The sequence below is a fragment of the Halichoeres trimaculatus genome, unplaced genomic scaffold (assembly GCF_033239565.1).
Source record: "Halichoeres trimaculatus isolate MK-OKI-2021-1 unplaced genomic scaffold, fHalTri1.1 fHalTri1_scaffold_5, whole genome shotgun sequence".
NCBI classification, from domain to species: Eukaryota; Metazoa; Chordata; class Actinopteri; order Labriformes; family Labridae; genus Halichoeres; species Halichoeres trimaculatus.
Genome location: NW_027437183.1, coordinates 22,547,243 through 22,569,775, shown reverse-complemented (window position 1 = coordinate 22,569,775; position 22,533 = coordinate 22,547,243). Strand labels below are relative to the sequence as shown.

The following is a 22,533-nucleotide window of genomic DNA, read 5'->3' as shown; positions in this document are numbered from 1 at the left end:
CTAACATGGCGTACATTAGTCTATAATTGCCAAGCGTATATCCTGATCCAGAGCTGGGTTTTCTTTTGATATCTGCCTCCTCTATACAGCTGACTCTTGTCTCAGTGGAGACGTAGACATGGAGAATCAAGGGCAGCAGGATCACAAACACACCAATCCGGATCTTGTGAACAACGTCTAATTCCTGGTTGCCTCACATTCTCTCTCGGCAAACTAATTTTGGGCTTAGACTGAATCTCTGTTAAGTAAACAGATCCCCCTCATCCAAGCAGGCTCCATCACAATGACGTCCAGATCATCTGCGCCCATTAAAACCTGCGCAAACACTTTACTTCACGCCAGTATACTTCAGATCGAAGGGGGAAACACACAAGGGCTTTTTTTTCAGCCTTTTCCCAGATTGTCTCTCTTTCTCCTTCGCTACCTATTAATCCAGTATCTTTCAGCCCTGGTAAACTCCTCAAGATGGACACTGCTTGGTTCAGGGTGGAAAGGGGTCAAGCTCCGCTGGCCCCCGCACAGAGCTGTGGAATTTTTCATTAGTGCACAGCTGGGTCACAAGTGGCTCCAAAGCCGTCTTAATATTGTGTAGGCCCACAGATTAGAGAGCGGAGAAAAGAAGCCAAAGCGTGATGCTCTCCACCAGACCCTGTCTTTGCATATTTGCAGACTTGTGCTTTAGAACACCTCATATTACTGTTTGTTTTATTTCTTAGACCCAGAACCTCTGGGTCAATAGTAATTATAAAACCCTCCAGTCCAAATGTTGTTTTTTAACCATTCCAGCGCTGAATCTGTAAGACGAGTCCATTTATTTTCTCCCAATAAAGAAAGTAAAGTATCTTAGCCAAGCACTGAAGCATCTCCTGTTTTATCTCCTGTTTTTTTAAAGCCGTCTCTTACTCTGACAAACCATCACAGCTGTTTTTATTCCCTAAAACTGATACGTCTCCTGTAACTCTGCCTCTCATTTAAGAGAAACACAAATAAAACAATAACCCTTGTGTATCTGTGGGCAGTTATCGTCAGCCATAGCTCTATAACATGTGATAGCCATTACACTTATTGTAGCCATCACTCTCCCGGCTCTCCAAGCTCTCCTTCAGAAGCTGCAATCACTCGCGGTGGCTTGAAGAGCGGGCCAAGCTCTTAATAGTGCAGCTCTGCTCCACCTCACACTGATTAGCATGGAAGGGAAGAACAAACCTAGATAGAGCTCTAATAAATATATTAAATAAGTGCGGGTCATTTTACAGCAGAATTTAATGGCGGCCATATTGTGATATCTTTTTCTCTCTTGGCACCTTGCTCTGAGAGAAATGGCGTCGTAAACATGTCACATCTCCAGCAGTGGATACAGAACAAACTGCTTCACTTTTTTTTTTTTTTTGTAGCACACAATACTTCAGGCTTTCATTTATTTGTGCTAGGATCTACTCTGCTTTGGGAACAGGTAAAAAATAAGCCAAAAATGCAAAAAAAAAAAAAAAAGCAGACATCCTTCCAGTCCTGGTTTCCTCACCAGAGTATTGTTTGTTCTGAGCTCTAAAAACTGAGCCCAAATGTGATGTTGCACTCATTTTACATACTCAGGAACACCAGCTGTCCAAACAGCATCATGTGTGCCTGCCTGCTTACTGTTGTATTTACATTTGTGTACTTAGCCTCCTCTGCTGCCCAATACACTGTCCTTTTCTCTCCATCAGCTTTGTTCTACCTGTGTGGCTGGGGAGGATTATTTCCACGCTGTTTTTCTAGTGACTCATTAGCAGACACATGTGAGGAAGAAGCCTCGCCTGATGCTGCGAGACAATTCTCAGCATACCGCCGTTGCCTTTGGAGCTTTGCACGAACACGTAGCCTTATCGTATATATTTCTCACATCTCATATTTTAGCCCTTAACAAGGCTTGTCAAAAACTATGATGTATATTCACATAATTTGCATGTTTTTCTTTTTGCAGTCAGTTAGGGCTACACATGCAAACCCCATCCTCTCCAAACGTACTCCAAGTGTTGAGTAATCTGTGAAACACACGGCCCCTGGAATGAGATCATTTGAATAACGACTTAAGGGTTAGGATTTCTTTGTGCAGCTGTGCAGTATAGCGTTATGCACAGATCTGCCTCGGATGTCTGTCTGGCCGGGGACTCGTCTGAGGAGCTGCACATTCCTGCACATAGGAGCTCATGCTGCCATAGAAATCAAGTGGCCATATTTATTTTCACAATAGCGGTCATGTGGGATAGACAATCTTGGAAGCTCTTCGCTCCACACTAACTGTGAGCAGTGTCCTTTTAAACATCCACCATAGATACATGCAGCAGCTTTTACTAAGTGTGTCCCTCTGTGATGCAGGGCAGGTGCATATGCACACACTAACACGACCAACACGTCTCCAGTATTATCTTTGCGATGCCAAGTGCAATCAGCTCGTCTCATCCCTCCCCAGCGAGCTCGCAGGCCGCCGCTGCTGCGCGTCAGAGCAGGGAACAAGCAGAACCCTGTGGCCAGAGCTGTGTGATGAAGAAGGCACCTTTGGGCCATTAGTGGTGTACACATCTCCCGTTAATGTGTTTTACTTTTACCTGCTGGGAGTTTAATTAAAAAACAAAGAGCCTCAATTTAAAGGCCATTATTATGCTAATGTAGTAAGCACGGGATGGTGATTAAGCAGCTTTTAGAGCTGACTGGAGCTGGCCCTTGGGAGCAGAAGGATGGCACTTTTTATTTGGCTTCATTACTCTCCATGAATCTATGCTCCAAAGAGAAACGCTGATACCATGAAACGAGGTCAGCTACTGAGATCTTTTATGGATGCGGTGTTATGGGTCCCTCTTCTTTGTGCTGGAGGAGCCACGCAGGCGCAAAGTTTGTTTTAACCTCATCTTCACAGAGGAGAAATGAAGCAGGAAATGCTTTAGCTGCTCTTATTTACACTAGCCCATCATGTGAACAAAAAAAAACCGTTCCTCTGCAAGCAATCAAAAAACTGTTCACTTAACTCAGGGTGCTATTTTTAACCAACACCTAGTGTACGAGAGCAACATGTCCGTCCATAACAAAGTGATTTTCATGAGGTTGAGAGAAAGTTGAAAAGGTTTGCCTTCCACATCTGGGCATCAAATGTTTTCCTTTTTAGCTAAAGCTCTTGATACCGTTGCAAAGAACCAATTTTCACATACTGAGGCGTGTCTCATGAGGAGCTGAGGAGAGGCTGTGCAACAGTTCAGAGACCCACTGCCTCTTTAGGACAGATATGTTTGTTGTCTTTCCAGAAAAACAGATCCACATAGCACTGAAATTAGTTTAAAAATGTCTTTAAGGTGTGTACACTTTAGAAACAGATGTACAGCACTTTAAGGACTGGGTTGTCTTATATTTGAGTTGGTCGAGAAGTCCAGTTTTTTTTAATAATCTGTTATGGGTTAACAGCTGTAGCTGTAAGCTAATTAGCTTGGCCTAGCATGAAGTAACACAACATAGCTTTCTGATCCCTGCAAATTGGCCATGATGCCGCTATTTACATTTTTTTAAGTAGTTGTAAAAGGCTAGCATTTAATAATTCTAAAACTCAGTGCTAAGCTATGCTAAGCTAAGCTAAGCTGAGTGACTGCTCATCTCTGGCAACCTCAGCAAGAACTCAAAAGCTAACTGTTGATTCAGAGATTTTGTACATGCAGTTTACTGTCTTTCTTTTTTTTGTGCTAAGCTAATTTAATGCTACATTGTTTATATTAACAACCTGAAATGTGTCGTCTTGAAATCTCACTCCTGGGTTTAAAAAATAAGTAATATGTGTCCCAGTGAGTCCACTTGTTTCTCCTGATTTGAAACCTTATGCTAAGCTAGGCTAAAACGACTGCCAACTCTTTTATTCATAGTAAAGATTGGTCCTGACTTTCTTATTTAAATTTTGGTAAGACACAACAATCTTTTTCCCAAAGTCTTGAAATATCTCTATGAAATTGTTTTTATGTTTGTTCTGCTCAAGTTTTAGATTTTATGCTAAGCTAACTTAGCTAAATAAGCATTTACATTCAGGAATCATCCTCCTTTGTATCAAATTATTGGTAAAGCATCATCATTATCTGCTCTGAAGCTGCAGAGAAAGGATAATGAGGATGTATCCTATCAGCTAAATCAGATTGCATCATGGGTGCACGTTTGACCGGCTGCTACGCTCACCCTCCGCCCTCCGTCCTGCCTGGAGGCCCTTCTCTGACCTGCCTCCCAGGCCTCATCTCTCGCCTCGGCAGTGATTGGCGTGGCCACAGGTTTCCTGCTCAAACACGAGAGCCCATCTTCAAAGTAATAGCTTACAGCTGCTGCCTGGCTAATCCTCATCCCCTCTGTCTTTGAAGAGACGCGGTGACATAATAGCCCTGGCTGCTCCTCTCTAAATTGTTTTGGTGTTTCTCTCGGTGTTGTTCGATAGCAAAAAGGGGAGAAGGTGAGACTGTTGCACGTGTTGCTAAATGTAGCATGATTATCAAGCGCCATAAGCAGCTCCATACTCCCAACCCTCCCCCTCCCTTTTTTTTCTTATTCTTCTGGGTTTCTTTTATCCCGCCTCAGTCCTCCTGATGCTATCACTGCGGCAGAAGCATTAAATGTAATGTCTGTAGAAGGGAAATCATTGGCAACATGTGGTGAGAGCTTAAGATGTTGTCACACTTTAAGTTGCCTGTAATCTGTTCAAAGGGAGAGTGCATAGTTCTCCAAAGTGCCGGGAAAGGGGGGAAGAAGAAGAGCAGCAGAGAGGCCGTGGTCTCTGAGCTGCACTTTACTCTGCTGAAGCGTTCATCAGACAAAATAACAGTCGCTCCCTGTTGACTTTTGTCTTCCTCGTAATGCTCTTTTTTTGTTCTCGGTCTGGGTTTTTCTTTTTTTCTTTTTGCATTTTCTAAAAACACATCCTGTGGCGTTACAAGCCTCAGCAGTGTGATAATCTGTCACGGAGAAGAGGAGAGAGCCATAGATAACGTCAGAAAGAACAGGCGAGGGATTACAGGTACGCGGACGCAGGATTAAAAAGAGGGACGTAATGATTCCTCTGGGATGCAGCTATGTGCTGAGACCGGCTCTTTTTTCCATTTATGAGTCCAGTTCTAGGGAGGCCTGGGTAAATATTGACAGTTCCCTCTGCTTGAGATGCGGCCATTGATCCACACAGGAGGGTCTCATCACTTGATCTGTGCGCTCAGGTGTGGGAGGAGGAGGAGGAGGAGGAGGGGGTACGAGAGCAGGGACACGCTGGTGGTCTTCTTTGTGGTTTTTCTTTTAAACACAGGCGAGCTTAAAAGGTGCTGATCAGGCTGGCTCTGCGACACTGGGAGTCATGTTTCAAAAGCAAGTCCAGAAAGTGGATTTAAGTCAGGTCAGTGGGATCAAGTAGAGTCAGAACGAGGTAAATAATCACCTAAACCACTTTACGCCTGATTCCACTCACACCTATGGCTCCTTATGTCCTAGAGGGGCGTCACGTGAAGGTGTGAAATCTCAGATTTTCTGCTAAACTTATCAACTCCCCCTGTTGATGTGTTTTCTTGTTATAAAATCATCATTTACATCTCCTCCTCGGTCTCCTCCTGGCCCTCCGGTCGCTCCTCAAACCACTAATCAGGTAATGTTGGGGAGGTTGAATGGCGTGCCTCCCCCTGGTCAACCTTCACTGCTCACACAGTGGTGTTGTTTTAAAGAGCATTCTTTAGCAGCTGAACTTGGAAAGGTATTAAAGTGGGATTAGGCTCCTCCACAATCCACTGCTTGTGTCATTCAGGGAGTTTGTGTTCTCCTCTCCCCGCCGCCACCTCCCCACTCCTCCTCTGTTTGATTGTGGCTAGCCGCAGGAGTGGGACCGACTGTGCCTTTCAAAGGAGAGGGGTAGGGTTAAATCCCTAGTCCACTGCTCCCTGCTAATTCTCCTTGTTCCTTAGAGAAGGATTTACTTCTGCTGCCAGCTTCTCAAAGGCCTTCTCTGCCCATCCGAAAAGTCTCCGTTGCCTTCCTGTGGAGGTGTGGTTGCCATAGAAGGGGCGTCATGCATGGCTATTCCATCTGAACCCCGCTGAGAATGGGGACCGGGGACTGAAAACAGGCAGAAAGTCCGGATTAGACCCGAGGACAAAGCAGGACAGGAAGATTCCAGAAGGGACGAATAGGAATTACAGCAGCAAAAATAATGCAAAGTGACAGAGAGGGGAAATAGAAAAATAATGGCTTACAAGATTAGACTCGGCGAGGAGAAAGAAGAAAGGAAAGAGGGCTGAATGAGAATGTTTTCATCTAGATGAGAAGATTTGAGAGAGCGGTCGAAGGTGAATGTGGAGTCCTGGACGTATCAAAACCGTGCTAACAAGTCATTTCCTCAACTTTTTTGCTCTCTTTCTGAGCTTAAGCCGGCAATCATTAGCTACACATTAGACTTCGAGCTGGGAACCGGTCTTGACAGATTCATCACCTCATTTCCCAGATCCCAGCATGCTAACACGCTAATCCCTCTGAAAACGAGGAGCGACTCCCTGAATATTCAGCTTATCTTCGTAGGAGTTTGTTGACGTAAGCTTTCTGTTTTTTACATTTTGTATTTTCCCTTCTTTTATCATTAAGCGCCTGAATCTTGTTTTTCAGCATCCAAACTTTGAGGGTTTGTTTGGAGGACAGAGCCAGGTTGGCAGGTCACAAAAACCAGAACGCTGCTTGTTTGAGAAACATGCCAAAATTTCTTTTTCAAAGGATTATCCTTGAGTTTTTTTCCATAGTTGAATAATAATCTTCTTAACTTATTGTAATAAATGAAAGATTAAAGGATTTGATGAACCTTGTGAGGGCCAGTTTTCTGATGTTGTTTTGCTGCTGTAAAGTAGACAGGCCTCTGTGACAGCTCTCCTTGTTTCACTGCTGATGGAAAGAGTTAGTAGAATAATTATCTTTAGATTTAAAGTGATGAAAATCAAAATTCTAGCTCTTTAATCTACGGATTAAAAAAGTGTTTTACCTTCGAAAGCAGCAAAGACAAACCAGAAACCACACCACCCTGCTCCTAGCGTGCGTACAGCTGCTCACACAAGTGTGAACACACGCGCACACACTCATACACACACAGCATATCAGCACTCAATCAGCACCTATAACACCATTACCATAACAAAACCTTCCTTTGGTCTCCCTGCGCTCATATTTACACATTATATTCATCACTATCGCTCATCCCTGTCCCCAACCAGCAGATGATGTCAATCGCTCCTCTCGCTGCCTCCCTGCCTTGCACAATGAAATAGATGTTCACCACAAATAGATAGGCGGTTGCCAGCTGTCTTCCAGACCAAGGCAAACAAAGAGGACGCTAATAAATCCAGCTTCACGGCTGGACAAGATCAAACCACACTCCCTGCCTACTTGCTCCATTTAATGTGGCTTCTTGTGAACAACAGAGGACGAATTAAATGCCTCACAGTCACCAATAAAACAATGCAAACATCTTCCTGGGAGCATATAAAAGAAGATGGAAGTGTTGTTGGGGATATGGAGATAGAGGCGGTGCAGTGGTGATATTAGACAGTAAAATGACACATGGACAGACCAGAGGGTGGTTCAGTAGTCGGCAATGAATCATTATCTCTGATAAGATATCTGATGCATTTAGAGGTTCTGGGTTATGAAAGAAATGTCAGCAGCAGCAGCAGCTGGATCAGGATCCTCATGATTCAGTGGTCACTGCAGCAGTAAATGACCTCGTCTCTTTTTGAGAGATAGAGGGGTTGTTGTGTGTCTGTGACTGTGTCCACTTGGAATGACGCAGGGCTGGACCCACCCTAGAAATTTTAACAGATGAGCTGCTGCCAAAGGAGTCACCTCCTTGGCTGCACACGAAATCAGCAAGCCAACTTGACTCTTAATCCAAAAACTCTTGATGGGCAACTCAAAAAAAAAAAAAAATAGAAGAAGAAAGAAAAAAAAAAAGGCCGTGGGACAAAGTAAAGACACACACCGTGCCAAAGAGAGGCACTGAGGGTGAGAGTTTGTGACTTGTGCTGAGCAGCAGCTGCTGTTGTTACCACAAGTAACAATTACAAGAGAAAGGTAAATAATGAAACAAAGTAGTGCAGGAAAAAGTGATACAAGGAGCTAAAGATTGCCTCCATTCTGTAGAAAATTGTTTCTCAAAGTGGGGTCTGCAAACCAAAGCTTGGGAGTAATGTAAAGAAAAAATCAAAAGTGTGCTTTATCATTGAGAAGCATATCAACAAACTTGGATCTCTTGCACCAATAAAATCAGCTTTTTTCCAATACTCCTGCCTGATTTAGTTTTGTCCCTTGGGATCAACTATCATATGATCCTGACGTGTCCATCACTTCATAGTGTGTCACAATAAAAAAAAATATACCAGAACAAAAAACACTTTGTTGCAGTGGAGTGCACTGACTTTTTAAAGGGCAGGGTTGAAAAGAACGGGGAAAAAGGCACATACAGCGTGCGTTTTTGTCTCCCAAAACGGCAGTTTATTGAGTTTCGTCAACCAGGAGGGCACTTTGGGACACATTTTGGCTCCTCAGAGGTCACTTTAGCGTGTGTTTTTGCTCCCAGGAGGATCACTTAAACATGTGTTTTTCAACAAGTGGGCTATGAGGGGGTTGACCACCTTCCCGGCCCCCCTCTGTGCACACCACTGCCTCAGAGTCAACATTTCTCAAAGTTTACAAAATTGAAAAGTATAAATGAAGCTTAATTCTATGGTTGCAAAAAACTATATAATACATTATTAAAATGTATTAATATTCATCTAATTATTGTTACAATAATGAGGGGTCCTTGGGAAAATGTCTAACTTAAAGGGACCCTTGGTCTAAAAAAGTTTAAGAACTCTCGCTGTAGTTTTGTAGAGTCATTTGTAGATGAAGAAAGGCTGAATCGATCAACCCTTGACTTGACTAATAAATAGGCTAACATTTGGGTCATGCTTTTTTGTTTGGTTAACGTCATGTTTAAACCACAACTAGGAACAAAAGTACATAGATCACAGGTCATGATCTTTGTAAGATCTGCAAAGAGATGCTTAAATTTCTCACCAAAATCTTGTGGCTGCACCCTAAAAGTGTATTTTCTCTTCCTGCAGGTTATTTGCGACTAAGTGCAGTGGCTGCATGGAGAAAATCGCCCCCACAGAGTTTGTGATGCGCGCCCTTGAGTGCGTCTACCACCTGAACTGCTTCTGTTGCTGCGTGTGCGACCGACAGCTGAGGAAGGGCGACGAGTTTGTCCTGAAGGAGGGTCAGCTGCTCTGCAAGATCGACTACGAGAGGGAGAAGGACTTACTCAGCTCGGTCAGCCCCGATGACTCAGACTCAGGTGAGCCCTCTGCACCCTCTCACACAGGAGCGAGATCCGCACCCGGGTGTGATCATCACATGGCGCCTGGGTGTTGTATTCTGTGTGCGCTGCTCCATCACTGTGGCAGCCAGCAGACAGTCGACATAATGGGCTGGTTTAAGTGATATATTAATGGGATTAAAGGAAAAAAACAATAGTTATTTTTCTCTCACTGGTTGCCAGAGTTTTTTTATTGGGCATGTGGGATTTTCCGGAGATGTCGCACGCAGCCCTCATGGTAAAACTTCCAACATGGCACCATCTGCAGCTTTACAATGGCTCATTTCCTATCATTTGAATTCAAGCGTTGAGCGTAGGTTTATAATACAGTAGGAAGTGGAAACAGGACGAAGCCAAGCCCCCCTGTATTAATGGCTCTCTATGCGTGGGCTGGGTCTGGTGCTGGAAAGAATTAAATCACTGTATCATGATGAGTGACAGAAGGATTTGGGGCCTTTCTGCAGAAAAGCCTGCTCCTCCACTCTTATCAGCTCCAGTGTTCCTCGCCCGTAGCCTCCACACACACAACGAGGCATCTCGCCAAGCCTCACTGTTCACCACCATCTGGCTCACATTTAGACATGCACAAAAGCGAGGGAATTTGTCAAATACATCTGTGCCTGTGTCAACTTTTGTCAACTTGTGGGAATATTTGCTCTGCGTCTTCCTCGGTTGGGTCTGTGTCCCGGCGTATTGCACAGGCATGTCTTTTGTGTGTGTGTGATGTCCCCGGATCATCGAGACGGAGAAAATGTCGACATGAGTGGAGGTTAACCTCGGCATGTGGAAGATGGAGTGTAGGTTTTCAGACGAGAAATGTAGATACTTATCAGATAACGATGAGCCGTCATGACGGTCTCTCCTTACAGAAACTAGACCCCACGTGTAATTTGGAATCATTAACAACGCTGCTGGTTCGGATTTGGAAACGGTTGTTTTCAGCCAAACAAAGAGGGAGGTTTGATTATGCATTCATTTATTTTTCATGTTCTGGTTGAATAAGTTTGTGGCCTTGATGACAGAAACTGAAACATGGCCCAAAATGGATTTTAGTGTTTCAAATCAGAGGCCGAAACCACTGTTTTTTCTTTAACCCTTTACATAAAGACAACTTTGGACATAGTTTGTTGCAAGTTTGCTCTTTTTTATGCTCTTTTTGGTAAACAAGCATGATTACTATAGCATAAAATTTTAGAGTTATCCTAAAGTTTAATGAAAAAGTCATTTCAGAGAGTCCTGAATGTGTTTTTGGTTTTACTGTAAAGGATAAACAGTTTTTTTTTCACAGTAAGAAAAAGTTATCTTTATGGATTAAAAGCAGTTTGTTGTTGAAAATAATAAGAGATGCAGATATTTTACGATAAAACTGTAATATCCTGCTGCCAACAGTAAAAATCTAGCGCTCCATATGAAGGTTTTCATCCCTTTCGAGGGAAATGAAGAAAAAAAAAAGAGTTGGACTTCCTTACCGTGTCATGGGAGATGCATTTCCCGTTTGTACTCGCGTTGCCTTTTTCATGTTGCACTTGATGTAGTATTCTTATCAGAGATTGATTTAGTGTAAATCAGACAAAGCTGAGCGCCATAAATTTCATGTGACGCAGCGTCCACTTCAATGACAAATGTGCATATTTCACTGTTCTCTCCAAGAGCCCGAGCCGCAGCCTCCTGTAAGTCTGATCGTACATGTGGCCGTTTTCCTTTTTGTAATAAATTGATAACAAAGTATCAGAAACACATGTGTCTCCTTTGATTATGCACTTGTGCTGTGTGAATCTTCCAGAAATGGGGAAGAAGAAGAATATATTTATCAGCAGGCTGTCACAGAGGAGGAGGAGGAGGGTGTAGTCAGTTCAAGCTTGTAGTTACCGAACAGAAAAATGATGTCTCTTTCTTTCTTTTCTTTTCTTTCTGCAGAGAAAAGTGACGATGAGGAGTTGGACATCAAGCCAGAGAAAGGCATCGGAGGCCAAGGGAAGGGGGATGATGGGAAGGATCCCAGGAGGCCCAAAAGACCACGAACCATTCTGACAACTCAGCAGAGACGAGCCTTCAAGGCTTCCTTTGAGGTGTCCTCAAAACCCTGCAGAAAGGTGAGACAGCTTAGGAAATCTGCTGCAACAACACAAGCAAGTCTTTTCAAACTCTGGTTTGTATTTGGCGTGGTGGATATTTAGATGCCAAACACGAGCCCTACAGTAGTTTCACAAATAAAATTCTCAAATTAAAACAACTCCCCCACCTCAGAGCCGGGCTTTGAAGTGGCGAGCAGCTTTCTGTTCTGTGTTAACTGAGGCAGGCTGCTGTAACGCGCTCCGCCTGCACAAAATATCATACTGAGATAGGCAAACTGCATCTGTAGCCCCGGCCTTAAAACAGGCGCTGCACCCGGGCCAAGGCTTTGAAGAGCCAATAACCGAGAGGTCCAAAAAGACCACTGTGTTCATTCCCAAACCCCACTGAAACCAGAGCATATCAAAGAGGCAGGGTGCCTGTTGGGAGCTGTGGCAGATATCTTCAGAGCGCTGTTTTGATGTGGGATGCTGAATCTTCTGACTGTGTGCTTTCAGGTGCGGGAGACGCTGGCCGCAGAGACGGGACTCAGCGTCCGGGTGGTGCAGGTGTGGTTTCAGAACCAGAGAGCTAAGGTGAGAGCGGCTAACGCAGGATGAATCAGATGAAGTGTCCACACACAACAGCCTTGTTCCATCTGAGTCCGACTAATAAATCAGCACAACTATGTGTGTTAAACTTATCGCTGCATTCCTTTCACAAATGTACCAAAAAAAAAGGAGCAGGAGGAGTTGCAAATCTAGCTCACTCTTGCATTAAATGTCTACGCCCTCCTCTTTTCTGATGATTATCTCCTGAAAAGCTTTGATACTTGACAATGAAGTGCACTCAGATACCGAGTCCGCGCGGTTCACTCGAGGGTGAACAGCGAGGAGCATCCTTTTTAAATTAAAGAGCGCATGTTAGTTTTGGGGGCTCCTCACAACTTTGACTCCTTTCGTTTCAGATGAAGAAGTTGGCAAGAAGACAGCAGCAACAACAAGAACAACAGAATTCTCAGAGACTGGGCCAAGGTACCAAACTGCACAAAGTCAGCACACACAGGGGGGGATTATTGTCTCACTGCTCTGTGTCTGGGAAATTTAACAGGAGCTTCATGTTATTTTTTACACGTCAGCGTTTTAAAGGTTAAATTATCACAGAATTTGTCTTAATGTTTCTTCACTTGGTTGTGCAAGCTCATATGAATTAAGCTCTGTAAAGTTAGACTTCAGAACAACATTTCACTTTCATCTGCTTTCCTCAACTTATGTCTTAGTGAAATATGTCACATAAAACTTAAGTCATTGCCTCTCAGGGTCTGGTAGAAATACACATTTATGACTCTTTTCTACAAAAATTAATGGGATGCAGTGTAAAGTGTTGAAAAATGTTTCATTGCTGTTTGGGATAAGTGAGACCTAAACTTGGTCTTTGTGAAGGACGTTATTGGTTTCATTCATAAAATATGGAGATGATTACTACCTTTCTGTTTTTTACTTCAGGAGCTGATGTTGAAGACGTTTGTAGATATTCATGCCGTCTTGTTTTCACTTGACTCTGCAATGTTGTGATATCAAAAAAAGATGAAATGGGCAGAGGCCCTAAACGTGGCTTAAAGGCCAGAGTTTTTTATTTATTTATTTATTTATTTATTTATTTATTTATTTATTTTTTAATATATTAAGTATCATGGGTCTGAGAAGCAGAAGTGTATTGTCCTTATTAAGGATGTTCGATACCACTTTTTTTCAGACTGATAGCAGTACTAGTACTCCCTCTCTTGAGTACTCACTGATACCAAGTACCATTACCACTCGAGCTTTGGATAAAATTTCAACTAACAGTGACAGATAATTTCGAACTCTCTGGGTTTACCGTTTGTTTTTAACAAATTCACAAAAGGGAAAAATAAAACTAGCAACTCTCAGAGTTTTAGTATTTTATTAAATAATAAACTGAAGTGTAAAATAAAACAGTTTAACTGTTTACTCTCCATGGTTCGTTCATGTTGTCTGAACAGGAACTGACACACATTTGCCGTGGTGCTAAACTGCAGCAATGTAGCGCCAACTACTGGCGAGGAGGACTGACTTGACACAATTTTTTTTGCCCTGAAAATCTGTTATTGGTAGCGACAGCCTTCACGTGTACTGATACCTTGAAGTACAGCTGGTATCAGATACTGATGCCTGATACTGGTACTCACCCATCCCTAGTCTTCATATGAGTATGCAGGGCCCCAGGAAGTTAAGATGAAGTGTAAAAAACAACACATTAAATAGTGAAAAAGAAATAAACTCTTTTTTTAAAGATAAAGAAGATGACCTTAAAGAGTAATAGTAAGTAAAGATGTGAGGAGGTTTACCGCTCTGTGAGAGCAATTTCAGATTAATGTTCTTGAGAAAACATTGAAAGAGTTTGTGGATTTCATCATCTTTAGAAAGTTACTTTATTAAAAGATTCAAAAATGACAAGGCCTAAAGCAAAAGAGGATGGCCATGACCTTCAGATCTTCAGGCAGCACTGTATGAAAATCTGACATGACTCTGTAGTGGAAATCGCTGCACGAGGCCCAGATCACTTCAAGAAATTGTTGTTTGTGAGCAGGTTGAAAAGGTACAGAGAGAAAAAAACTTTGTTAAACGTGACAGGAAAAAGTAACAGAGGGAAAAAAAATGAATATACACATTTTAAACTGAGTTTTAACTTCTCACACAGCAGTGTTGTTTGAGTTAAGCTGTGCGTTAGCAGCATCGTCATTACAAAATACTCCATCAGCTTCCTCCCGTCTCTCATCCAGTATGCTGCGGCTGTAAAGTCAAATGTGTTGTGAGAAAAGAGTTCACCACTTTGATAACTACACTGAATAACAGATTGCAGATATGTCTCTGTGTAAACACCAAGCTCTTCCCATCAAAAGTGAGTTAGAAAATCTGTCCCTAAGCCAAACAAAATGAATGCAAGACGTCATCGCGCTAAGCCACGGCAAAGGAAAATGCAGGGGGTGAGGGATGGTTTTTTAGTGATAAAGCCACAAGAGTTTAGTGTCCCTCTCACAAGTCAGTTACCCAAGAGCTGAGCTGTTTGTCGAGGGAATTGTGGGAGAAGCTGCATGGGGGAACTACTGTAGGTTTCCATGGGAATACTAACAGAAACCGGCAAACAATTCAGGTATTTAGAGCGAGAAGTCAGATTTAGTTAAGCCTGTGTTGATGCAGAATGACAAGGTATGAATGGGAAACTACCAGGGAAGAAACCAGCGCGTACGGTCTACGCCTTCATCATCCTGCTTTCCCTCTGGTCATTTGTAGTGCGTGGGTTCATTTACATCCTGCAGACTCATCCCCTGTGGGTTTTGTTTGCAGCTCCTGTAATGGTTTTTTCTCTCTTTGCCACATTGCAGAAGTGATGTCCAATCGCATGGAGGGGATGATGAACTCCTTCACACCGCTCGCTCCGCCGCAGCAGCAGCTGGTCGCCATGGATCAGAATGGCTACAGCACGGACCCTTTCCAGCAGGGGCTCACCCCCCCACAGATGCCCGGGGACCACATGAACCCATATGGTGAGCATCCACAAACTCCCACCCACCCCTCTCTCTACCAAAAAAAAAAAAACACCCACTCATGCTTTAAAAAAAAACACACACACATGCCTGTCCCTTGATCAACCTCATAGCTCCCCAGTGTGGGACATGTGTTCTAGCCGCAGCCCCCCTGATTGAAGCTGCCGCTCACAGAGACCGGCTTCTCCTCCCACATGAGATAACACCCAAGCAAGTTGGTTTTCGAGCTCATTTTAAAATCTGTTTAATATGGTTTTAACTCCCCGCCTCTGCCTCTAAAACATGCCCCGTAACTGATGATGTTTCCCCGTGGTGGTGAAAACATGTGGTCAGTGCGGACAGCTGTAGATAAATACAATCCAAACAGTGATTGAGGGCTGTGTGAGCTAATGAATCAGAATGTGAAAACAACATGTCCTTGATTTCTGTGTGATACAGGAAAGAATTAAAACGCAAACAAGGACAGAGGGGGGGAGAGTAAGTCAATCAAGAGTTAGTCCACAGGATGTAACTGGAATAACACATTTCTAAGTGATGTCCTCAACAGGCCCCACAGGGACCATTTCCTCAAGTTCATAACTTCCTTATAATTTGCCTCCATTTAGTTCTTCTGGGTTGTAGGAACCCAAATCCCCGGTCTCATCACTCGCCTTTGGTTTGGGGAAAAGAACAATATTGGCAAGGCATTAAAAGATATGTCTCAAATCACTGTCCCCATTTTGTGCAACACTATCATTAAGATCCAGAGTGTAATAAAGTTAACTATTCCCTCCAGAGAAATAACACATTGAGGTTTTATGAAAGGCGGAAACAGTTGCTATTAACCAGATCTTTTAGGAGGATGCCCCTTGTTTACATGCTCCCTCACAGACCGCAATTGTCCCAGCGAGGGCAGCAAAAAGTGAGCTTTGATGATAACTAACAAAACACTTCTCCCGATTGTGATGACATGCAACAGCAATTCCTCAAAGTGACTATTAGTAATTATAATTTCCCAACGCTGCTATAAATCCTGACTACAAGATTGCACGGGTTTCATAGTCAGAGCGGGGCGCCGGTGCGCGTTTTTGAATGACGCCTCTGCCACCGAATCCTGACGGCAATCTTCATATCCGCTCTCCCTCTCTGTCTCCGCAGGTAATGACTCCGCTTTCCATGACATAGACAGCGACACGTCTTTAACCAGCCTCAGCGACTGCTTCATGGCGTCGTCAGAAGTCAACTCCATGCAAGCCCGTGTGGGGAACCCCATCGACCGCCTCTACTCCATGCAGAACTCTTATTTCGCATCATGAAAGAGAAAAAAAAAGTGAAAGAAAAAAAAAACACATCAGCACAGAATAAACTGCCCATCTCAACCCTGAAGCGCGATGACCAGGAGTTTCTCCTCCAACTGAAACGGACTCAACAGAAGAAACAACTCCTCGCTGTGTCTCCTGGTTATGTGCTGAAGCTTACTCAAAGATAGTGAAACCACTTGTTGTAGCACAGTGAAGAATCCTGGGGGGTAAAAGACTTAAATATTGTTAGATTTGGTAGGATCGTTGTCCTTCACAGGAGATATAACTCTTTTCTTTGTTCACTTTAAGAAAACAAGTAGATAAGGAAGCCACTTATTACACAAACCAAATAACGCAGTGAGTTTATACAGTGCATGATCAATTGTAAACTAAAACTTTTTGTAAGCCCCGCCCCCCTGGTTAAGATGTGGTGTTTGGACTGTTTCTTCTTTACACTACATGGATCCCCATGTTCACCGTTAGCATTTTGATCACTTTCAATAGGTTTAGATATTGTGTTTATAGTAAATAGGTGCAGCATGTCTGCAAGAGTGACTGTACATTTGTGTATGTATGAGAGTCTGTGGTGAGAAAGATCTGTTCACAGGAGAAAAAAAAGGTGCAGAGACGTGGAGACATGTAGGATCAGTGAAGTGTAAATACTTTCCCCAGGCAAATTGGATGTGCATGTTAAAAATGGAAAGCATTCTATTTATTTAACTATAACAGGCTCTTGAAGGTGCATATTAAAACTGAAAAGCTTTATTTAAAAAGGAGAGCTATTTTTTTTTTTGTTGAGCAATTAGTGAGTTCACGAGTATCACAACTCATCTGTATGCCTTTTTAATATGAAGATTAACCCTTTGTTTTGTTTATTTCCTCAGCCAAGCTGTAAATGAGCAATGTTGCTATTTATTTCGTACAGACCATAAACCTTTTGTTGTCATTGTCATATGTGCATTCTCAAAAATGTTAAAGTTGCTAATTGACCAAAGTTGACTGGTTTGATGAATAAACAATGTCTTTCTCCTGATATCATTAAATAAATGCCCTTCAGTGATCATTCACATGGTAGCTTTTCAACTTTCACATACTGTCACTGACCTCACTTGACATCAAAACGCTCCCCATCATTCCTTCAGTGTGGCTCTTAAATCACCAAAGCAAATTAGTTCAAGCGTTTATCAGTTACTGTAAGTTATAAGCCGAAAAGAAAAATCCCCATTTTTCTTTCAAGGGCTGAGGGAGTTGTCCTCTTAGCACCTCTAACGACTGTTTGAGAGCAGCAAACAAGGAATAATTTCAGGTAATTGATCTTGTGACACTGGCAAACAATTGTGAGGTGCAAATGGAAAATGTAGCTTTGGTTAGAGTGAAACTGAACTTCTGTAAGGTTTGAACTGAAACACCCTGTCTCAAGAGACTGAGAGCTGAGCTGCTGCTGCTCCAGATCAGCTTGTTTCAAGAGATGCTCAGTTTTACCTATCCTCCATCAGGAGGTTTTTTAAGAGGTTAATAATCCCCAGAGGCCACCTTCTTATCATCTTATCTTATCTTATCTTATCTTATCTTATCTTATCTTATCTTATCTTATCTTATCTTATCTTATCTTATCTTATCTTATCTTATCTTATCTTATCTTATCTTATCTTATCTTATCTTATCTTATCTTATCTCTTCTAGGTGAGGATTCTTCACTTATCATTTTCCTTATTTTGTTTCTGATCGTTCAAGCTGCAAACTACTGATTGCATATTGTTATGGATGATGAATCAGCTCCCACTGAAAAAAAAAGAGACCAAAATATGGTCCCCACGCTGACAAAGTATACCGATGATCTGTTCTGAGAGTCAAGGACTCTGCAGGAGTAATCTGGCAGGTAGAGCAACTAGGCCGCATCAAAGCATTAAACTCAAGTCCTGTTTCCACCATTCAGTCTGGTTTGGTACAGGTCCGATCAGCAAAGCCTGACAGAAGGGTCCCAAAAAGACACGACTCATCTCTGTTATTTGGGGATCTGTCTTGGGATTAGTCAATGGAAACCCCACAAAATGTGTGCCGTGCCAAGATGAACCAAACTGAACCGCTCGGTGGAAACGAGGCTTCACTGATAAAATGTCAAAGATCCTTCAGGTCAGCACAGTCCACAGCTGATCCGATTTTTATGTCAGTCATTGAAATCATTTTGGGTTTTTTTTTGTGATATCACTGTTCTACCCTGCTGAAGAACAGTAAATATGCTGTGGGAGCTGCATTTGTCAACAGAGCTGTCAATCACGGTGTCACATCCCTCCAGTTTGGCACCGACTCTTCTGACAAATGATCATAGGATGCGTCAGCTTTCACATCAGAAAACACGTCTGAGAAAGATTTATTTGACGTATATTTTGATTTTTGAGTTTAAACCTATGTCCCATTTGTTTCAATGGAGGCGAAAGTGAGCCTTAAGACCTTTACTGCAGCCAGTCACCAGGGGGAGCTGTAGACAGTTCAGCTTCAGTGGAGCCATTGTGCCGTCAGCGTAAGCACATCAATCATTGTGATCCTCTGACTTTTACGCTAACCAACAGAGTTTACGGACATTTCAAGGCCCTATACTTTTTGTCAAGTGCTTCTGGAGTTGTTAGCATGGTATTCCTCCACACAAAGATGAGATAGAATATACAGACCTAAAATAACAGGTAAAATGTTAGTGTCGTTTAGCATTAAGCAGAGCCAAAGTATAGCCGTTAGCGTGGCTCAGTTCACTCCAGTCCTCAAAGTTTACAACTCATCTCTGAGCACATTTATGTAATTTGCCTATCCAGGTTTTATGAGACTTTAACAGGTGACCTCATACTCGTAAGTTCACAGCCTTTCCTATACGTGACTCGTCTGTAAGGCTCAAACATGAACATGTAGCGAGGGTGAGGTCGGAGGAAAAGTTCAGGTGACATACCAGCTGCACGACTAGCGAGTGAACCCCACCTATAACCTGAGGGCTCGTCGGGCGGCTGCTTGGAAGTACCATCTGGGTGCTCCTTCATCTCTCTGACAGCTCCTCAATGTGGCCCAGCAAGCCTCCACCCACTGTCTGTGATGTCACGTGACCACACAGATAAACAGAACATTGATGAAACCACTGCTTAATGTGACTGGATGCACTCCGAATGTCCTTCTCATGTCAGGGTTTAATGATCTCAGCTGTTACTGGTGAGCAGGAGGAGCACGTGCAGGTGTCAGATCAGTGAGGATTTAGAGCATGAGATCAGTGTGCAGCATACATATAAATATGTCTCTGCTATCAAGGCTTCAATCTGACAGCCAGGTGTTGGACTTGTTGGCAAGGTTACACCGCCATTTGTCTTAACTTGTCACACAAGAAGGTGAGCAACCACACAAGCTCCATGCGGTGACTTCATCTCAAGCTTGAACATGATTGGATGAAATGTGGGTGACTAAATCCAACTCATGAAAGGAGTTGGTTATTCTTTTTTCATCCAAGACACATCGAGGAAAACGTGATCGTATTAAATATTCTATGTATGTGCGTGTGTGTGACAATAAGCCAAGTTCAGGACAATGACCGGTTCGCGTCAGGTTTCTGGTATATTTCAGGATTAAAGAGTGAAAGACTGAGCACACAGACACAACAAAGGCTTCCATTTACAGTAAACAAAGACAGGTCTGCCACGCACATGTCATGTTTGCATGGGATAGACAGCACAATCAGCCCGAACCTCTCCCTTTTCAGGGCAGGACAGGTGAGCTTACACAGAGGTGTCTGGGTACAGAGGACGACTTCAGGCTCTGTGCTGACATTGTAAAAGAAAATGTAAGTAAACCCTCAGAAACCAAAAATTCTCCTACATATGTGCTGAAATATCTTTGTTCATTTTGTCTCATTGAAAGCTGTAGTCCTCTAATTGTCAGACGTTTGTGAGGATAAATCAATTTTTTAATGACACCAGATCGCTATGCTGATAATCAGGTGAGGGGGGGGGGGGGGGTACAAACACAGTGAAGCTCAAAGCTTGTTTCAGTTTTGGAAAGGGAAAATGAAAGATGGAAGATCAAGTTGGGCAACATGTTAACACATGCAAATACAAAACAAACAACCGACCCATTAAAATGATTTATGACTAACCAAATATTAACATTTTCTCATCTTAAAGTTCAGCCCCTCCTCAAACTGCTGCTGCTCTGTAGACACATCAAAAGTTGAGTTTGATTGAAGCACAGATAAAGTGAAAACTTGTTGGATTTATTAAAAAAAGGAAAAGTTAAAAGGAAAGTAAAGGCTCTGAAAGAATCTAACATAGCAACAAAAAAGCCATTTCTGTTACTGCACAAAGCTACGCAAATCTGATTTAAACTTCCGAAAATTTCACACTTCAATTAGAGATTTATAGACAGTCTGCTTTGAATGAAGTCATTGGATGGAGGTTTTCACTTCTTTTGAGCGGGTTACTTAAATTAGGTCCAGATGAAATAAAAAATAAAAGTAAAAGTAAAAAATAAATGAACTCCACAGCTGAATTTTTTTTTCTGTTTCATCTTGAAAGTTATTTTTTTTCACGTTTTTTTTTTTTTTTTTTTTTAATACTTCACATCACATAAAAACACAACATTGTTTTCTGGGGATGCCAAGAAAATATTTTCTCCAATTTAGGTTGAAATGGGTTTAGGTTAGGAAAAAATGCTGTTTTGTCCCTTTTGGTATTCTGTAGTTCGGCTAAGCCACTGCAGGGTCCTCCTGACAACTGCTTTTGCCACTGCAACAAAAGTAATGACACCATTCTGCTTTTGGGTGGCACATTGCACCCAAATAAACTCCCAGACAACTCAGTAAACAAGACAAAAGCACTTTGTGTTAAATGGTTTTAAAATATCAAAAGTGTCTTGAGCTTGTTTATTGGTCACCTTACACTGTCTTGTGTATTCAGTCTTGCAGGCTTCAGGACTGCCAGAAAGTTGGAGTTTGGAGAACGAGGAGCTCCTTACTTAATGATGAGCCTCTCCTGGTTCCTGTTGGGCTGTATAACATAACTTGACTCTTGGCCTTGCTACATTCATTGTGCCAATTTGTTGTTACAGTCAAGCTAAATACCATCTGGTTTTGACACTGTTTGTTTAAAGTCACCAGACATTTCCAGGTGGTTCTTGTGCACAACTTCCTGTCCAGCTCAGTCTGCTTTTTGTAAATTAACACTTCACAGCTCTGGTATCTGACGTAAGTAAGAAACTTGTGCATCTGCTGCAATCTGCCGGAGCAGGGGCGCAGCTGGAACACAACAGGACCAGTCCAGTGAGTTAACGTGTCAACTCAGAAACTTATCTGATCTGATGCCATGAAAGAGCTGAGCCAGTACGGACACCACTTGGTGTATTTTGTCCAGTAGGGATGTCGTCAGGTTGGTAAGGTCTGACTGCGGGTTGCAATAGTTATATGCATTTAAAAGATGAATGTAACATAGTGAACACTGACTGAAAAACTGGAATTCCTAAAAAGTGTGTACCTTGTCTTTTCATCTTCACAGAACAAGCTCTTCGAAGTTTTTCTTTCTTCTTTCTTTGAAGTAGTTCAGCATTGTATGTTTCTTATAAAAAGTTACTTCACGTCCTTAAAATGCACTTTAAATCTTTTTGAGGTGCAAAAAATAAAAATTGAAATCAATAATATTTATTTGAAAAATAAAAAAGCTGTTGTGATTGACAGATAAACTTTAAAAGGAATTATAATTGAAAAGAATTTTCTTTTCTTCTTTCTTTTTTTTTAAGGTATTGTTGGGGCTTTTATGCCTTTGATTAAAGAGGATAGGACAGTGGCTAGAGCAGGAAACAGGGTGAGAGTGGGGAATAACATGCAGGAACAGGCCCCAGGCTGGATTCATACCTGGGCCACCCGTTCAAGGCCGAATCTCATGGGACACGACGAGCGCTAGGCTATCTGGGCCCCTGAAAACACCTTTTAATGGCTGCGGTTTAATGTTGGAAAATGCAAAAAAAATTATCAATATTTTACAAAAGCATCAAAAATGCCGGTTGTGTGTAATAAAACGTAGGGGGTAAGGGGTAAAAAGTGTTTTTAAAATATAAAAAATTAAAGGAATAAAAAGATACATCAACACTTAAGTACAGTAACTGTTTCCACTTCATTATGTCTGACTCCCGAGTGTGAAAGGCTCCACTTTGTGTCTTGAGCACACAGTTGATGTGGGAGTAGACAGGGCAAACATTGCACACACTCCTGCTCAGGATGCATTTTATTTTCTATTTTT

General features: G+C 42.4%; 1 protein-coding gene across 2 annotated transcripts in view; it reads left to right on the top strand.

Annotated features, from left to right (window-relative positions):
• lmx1bb (LIM homeobox transcription factor 1, beta b) overlaps positions 1-17,316 on the top strand; it is a 51,313-nt gene extending 33,997 nt beyond the window's left edge. Inside the window, exons 3-8 of one of the 2 annotated variants that reach the window (XM_074669283.1) lie at positions 9,120-9,352; positions 11,291-11,466; positions 11,944-12,021; positions 12,393-12,459; positions 14,832-14,993; positions 16,131-17,316. In XM_074669283.1, the coding sequence (XP_074525384.1) occupies positions 9,120-9,352; positions 11,291-11,466; positions 11,944-12,021; positions 12,393-12,459; positions 14,832-14,993; positions 16,131-16,288 (874 nt within the window). In that variant the 3' untranslated portion in view covers positions 16,289-17,316. The remainder of the gene's footprint in view (positions 1-9,119; positions 9,353-11,290; positions 11,467-11,943; positions 12,022-12,392; positions 12,460-14,831; positions 14,994-16,130) is intronic. The other variant, XM_074669284.1, reaches the window with a different exon arrangement.
• Positions 17,317-22,533: the final 5,217 nt, after the last annotated feature.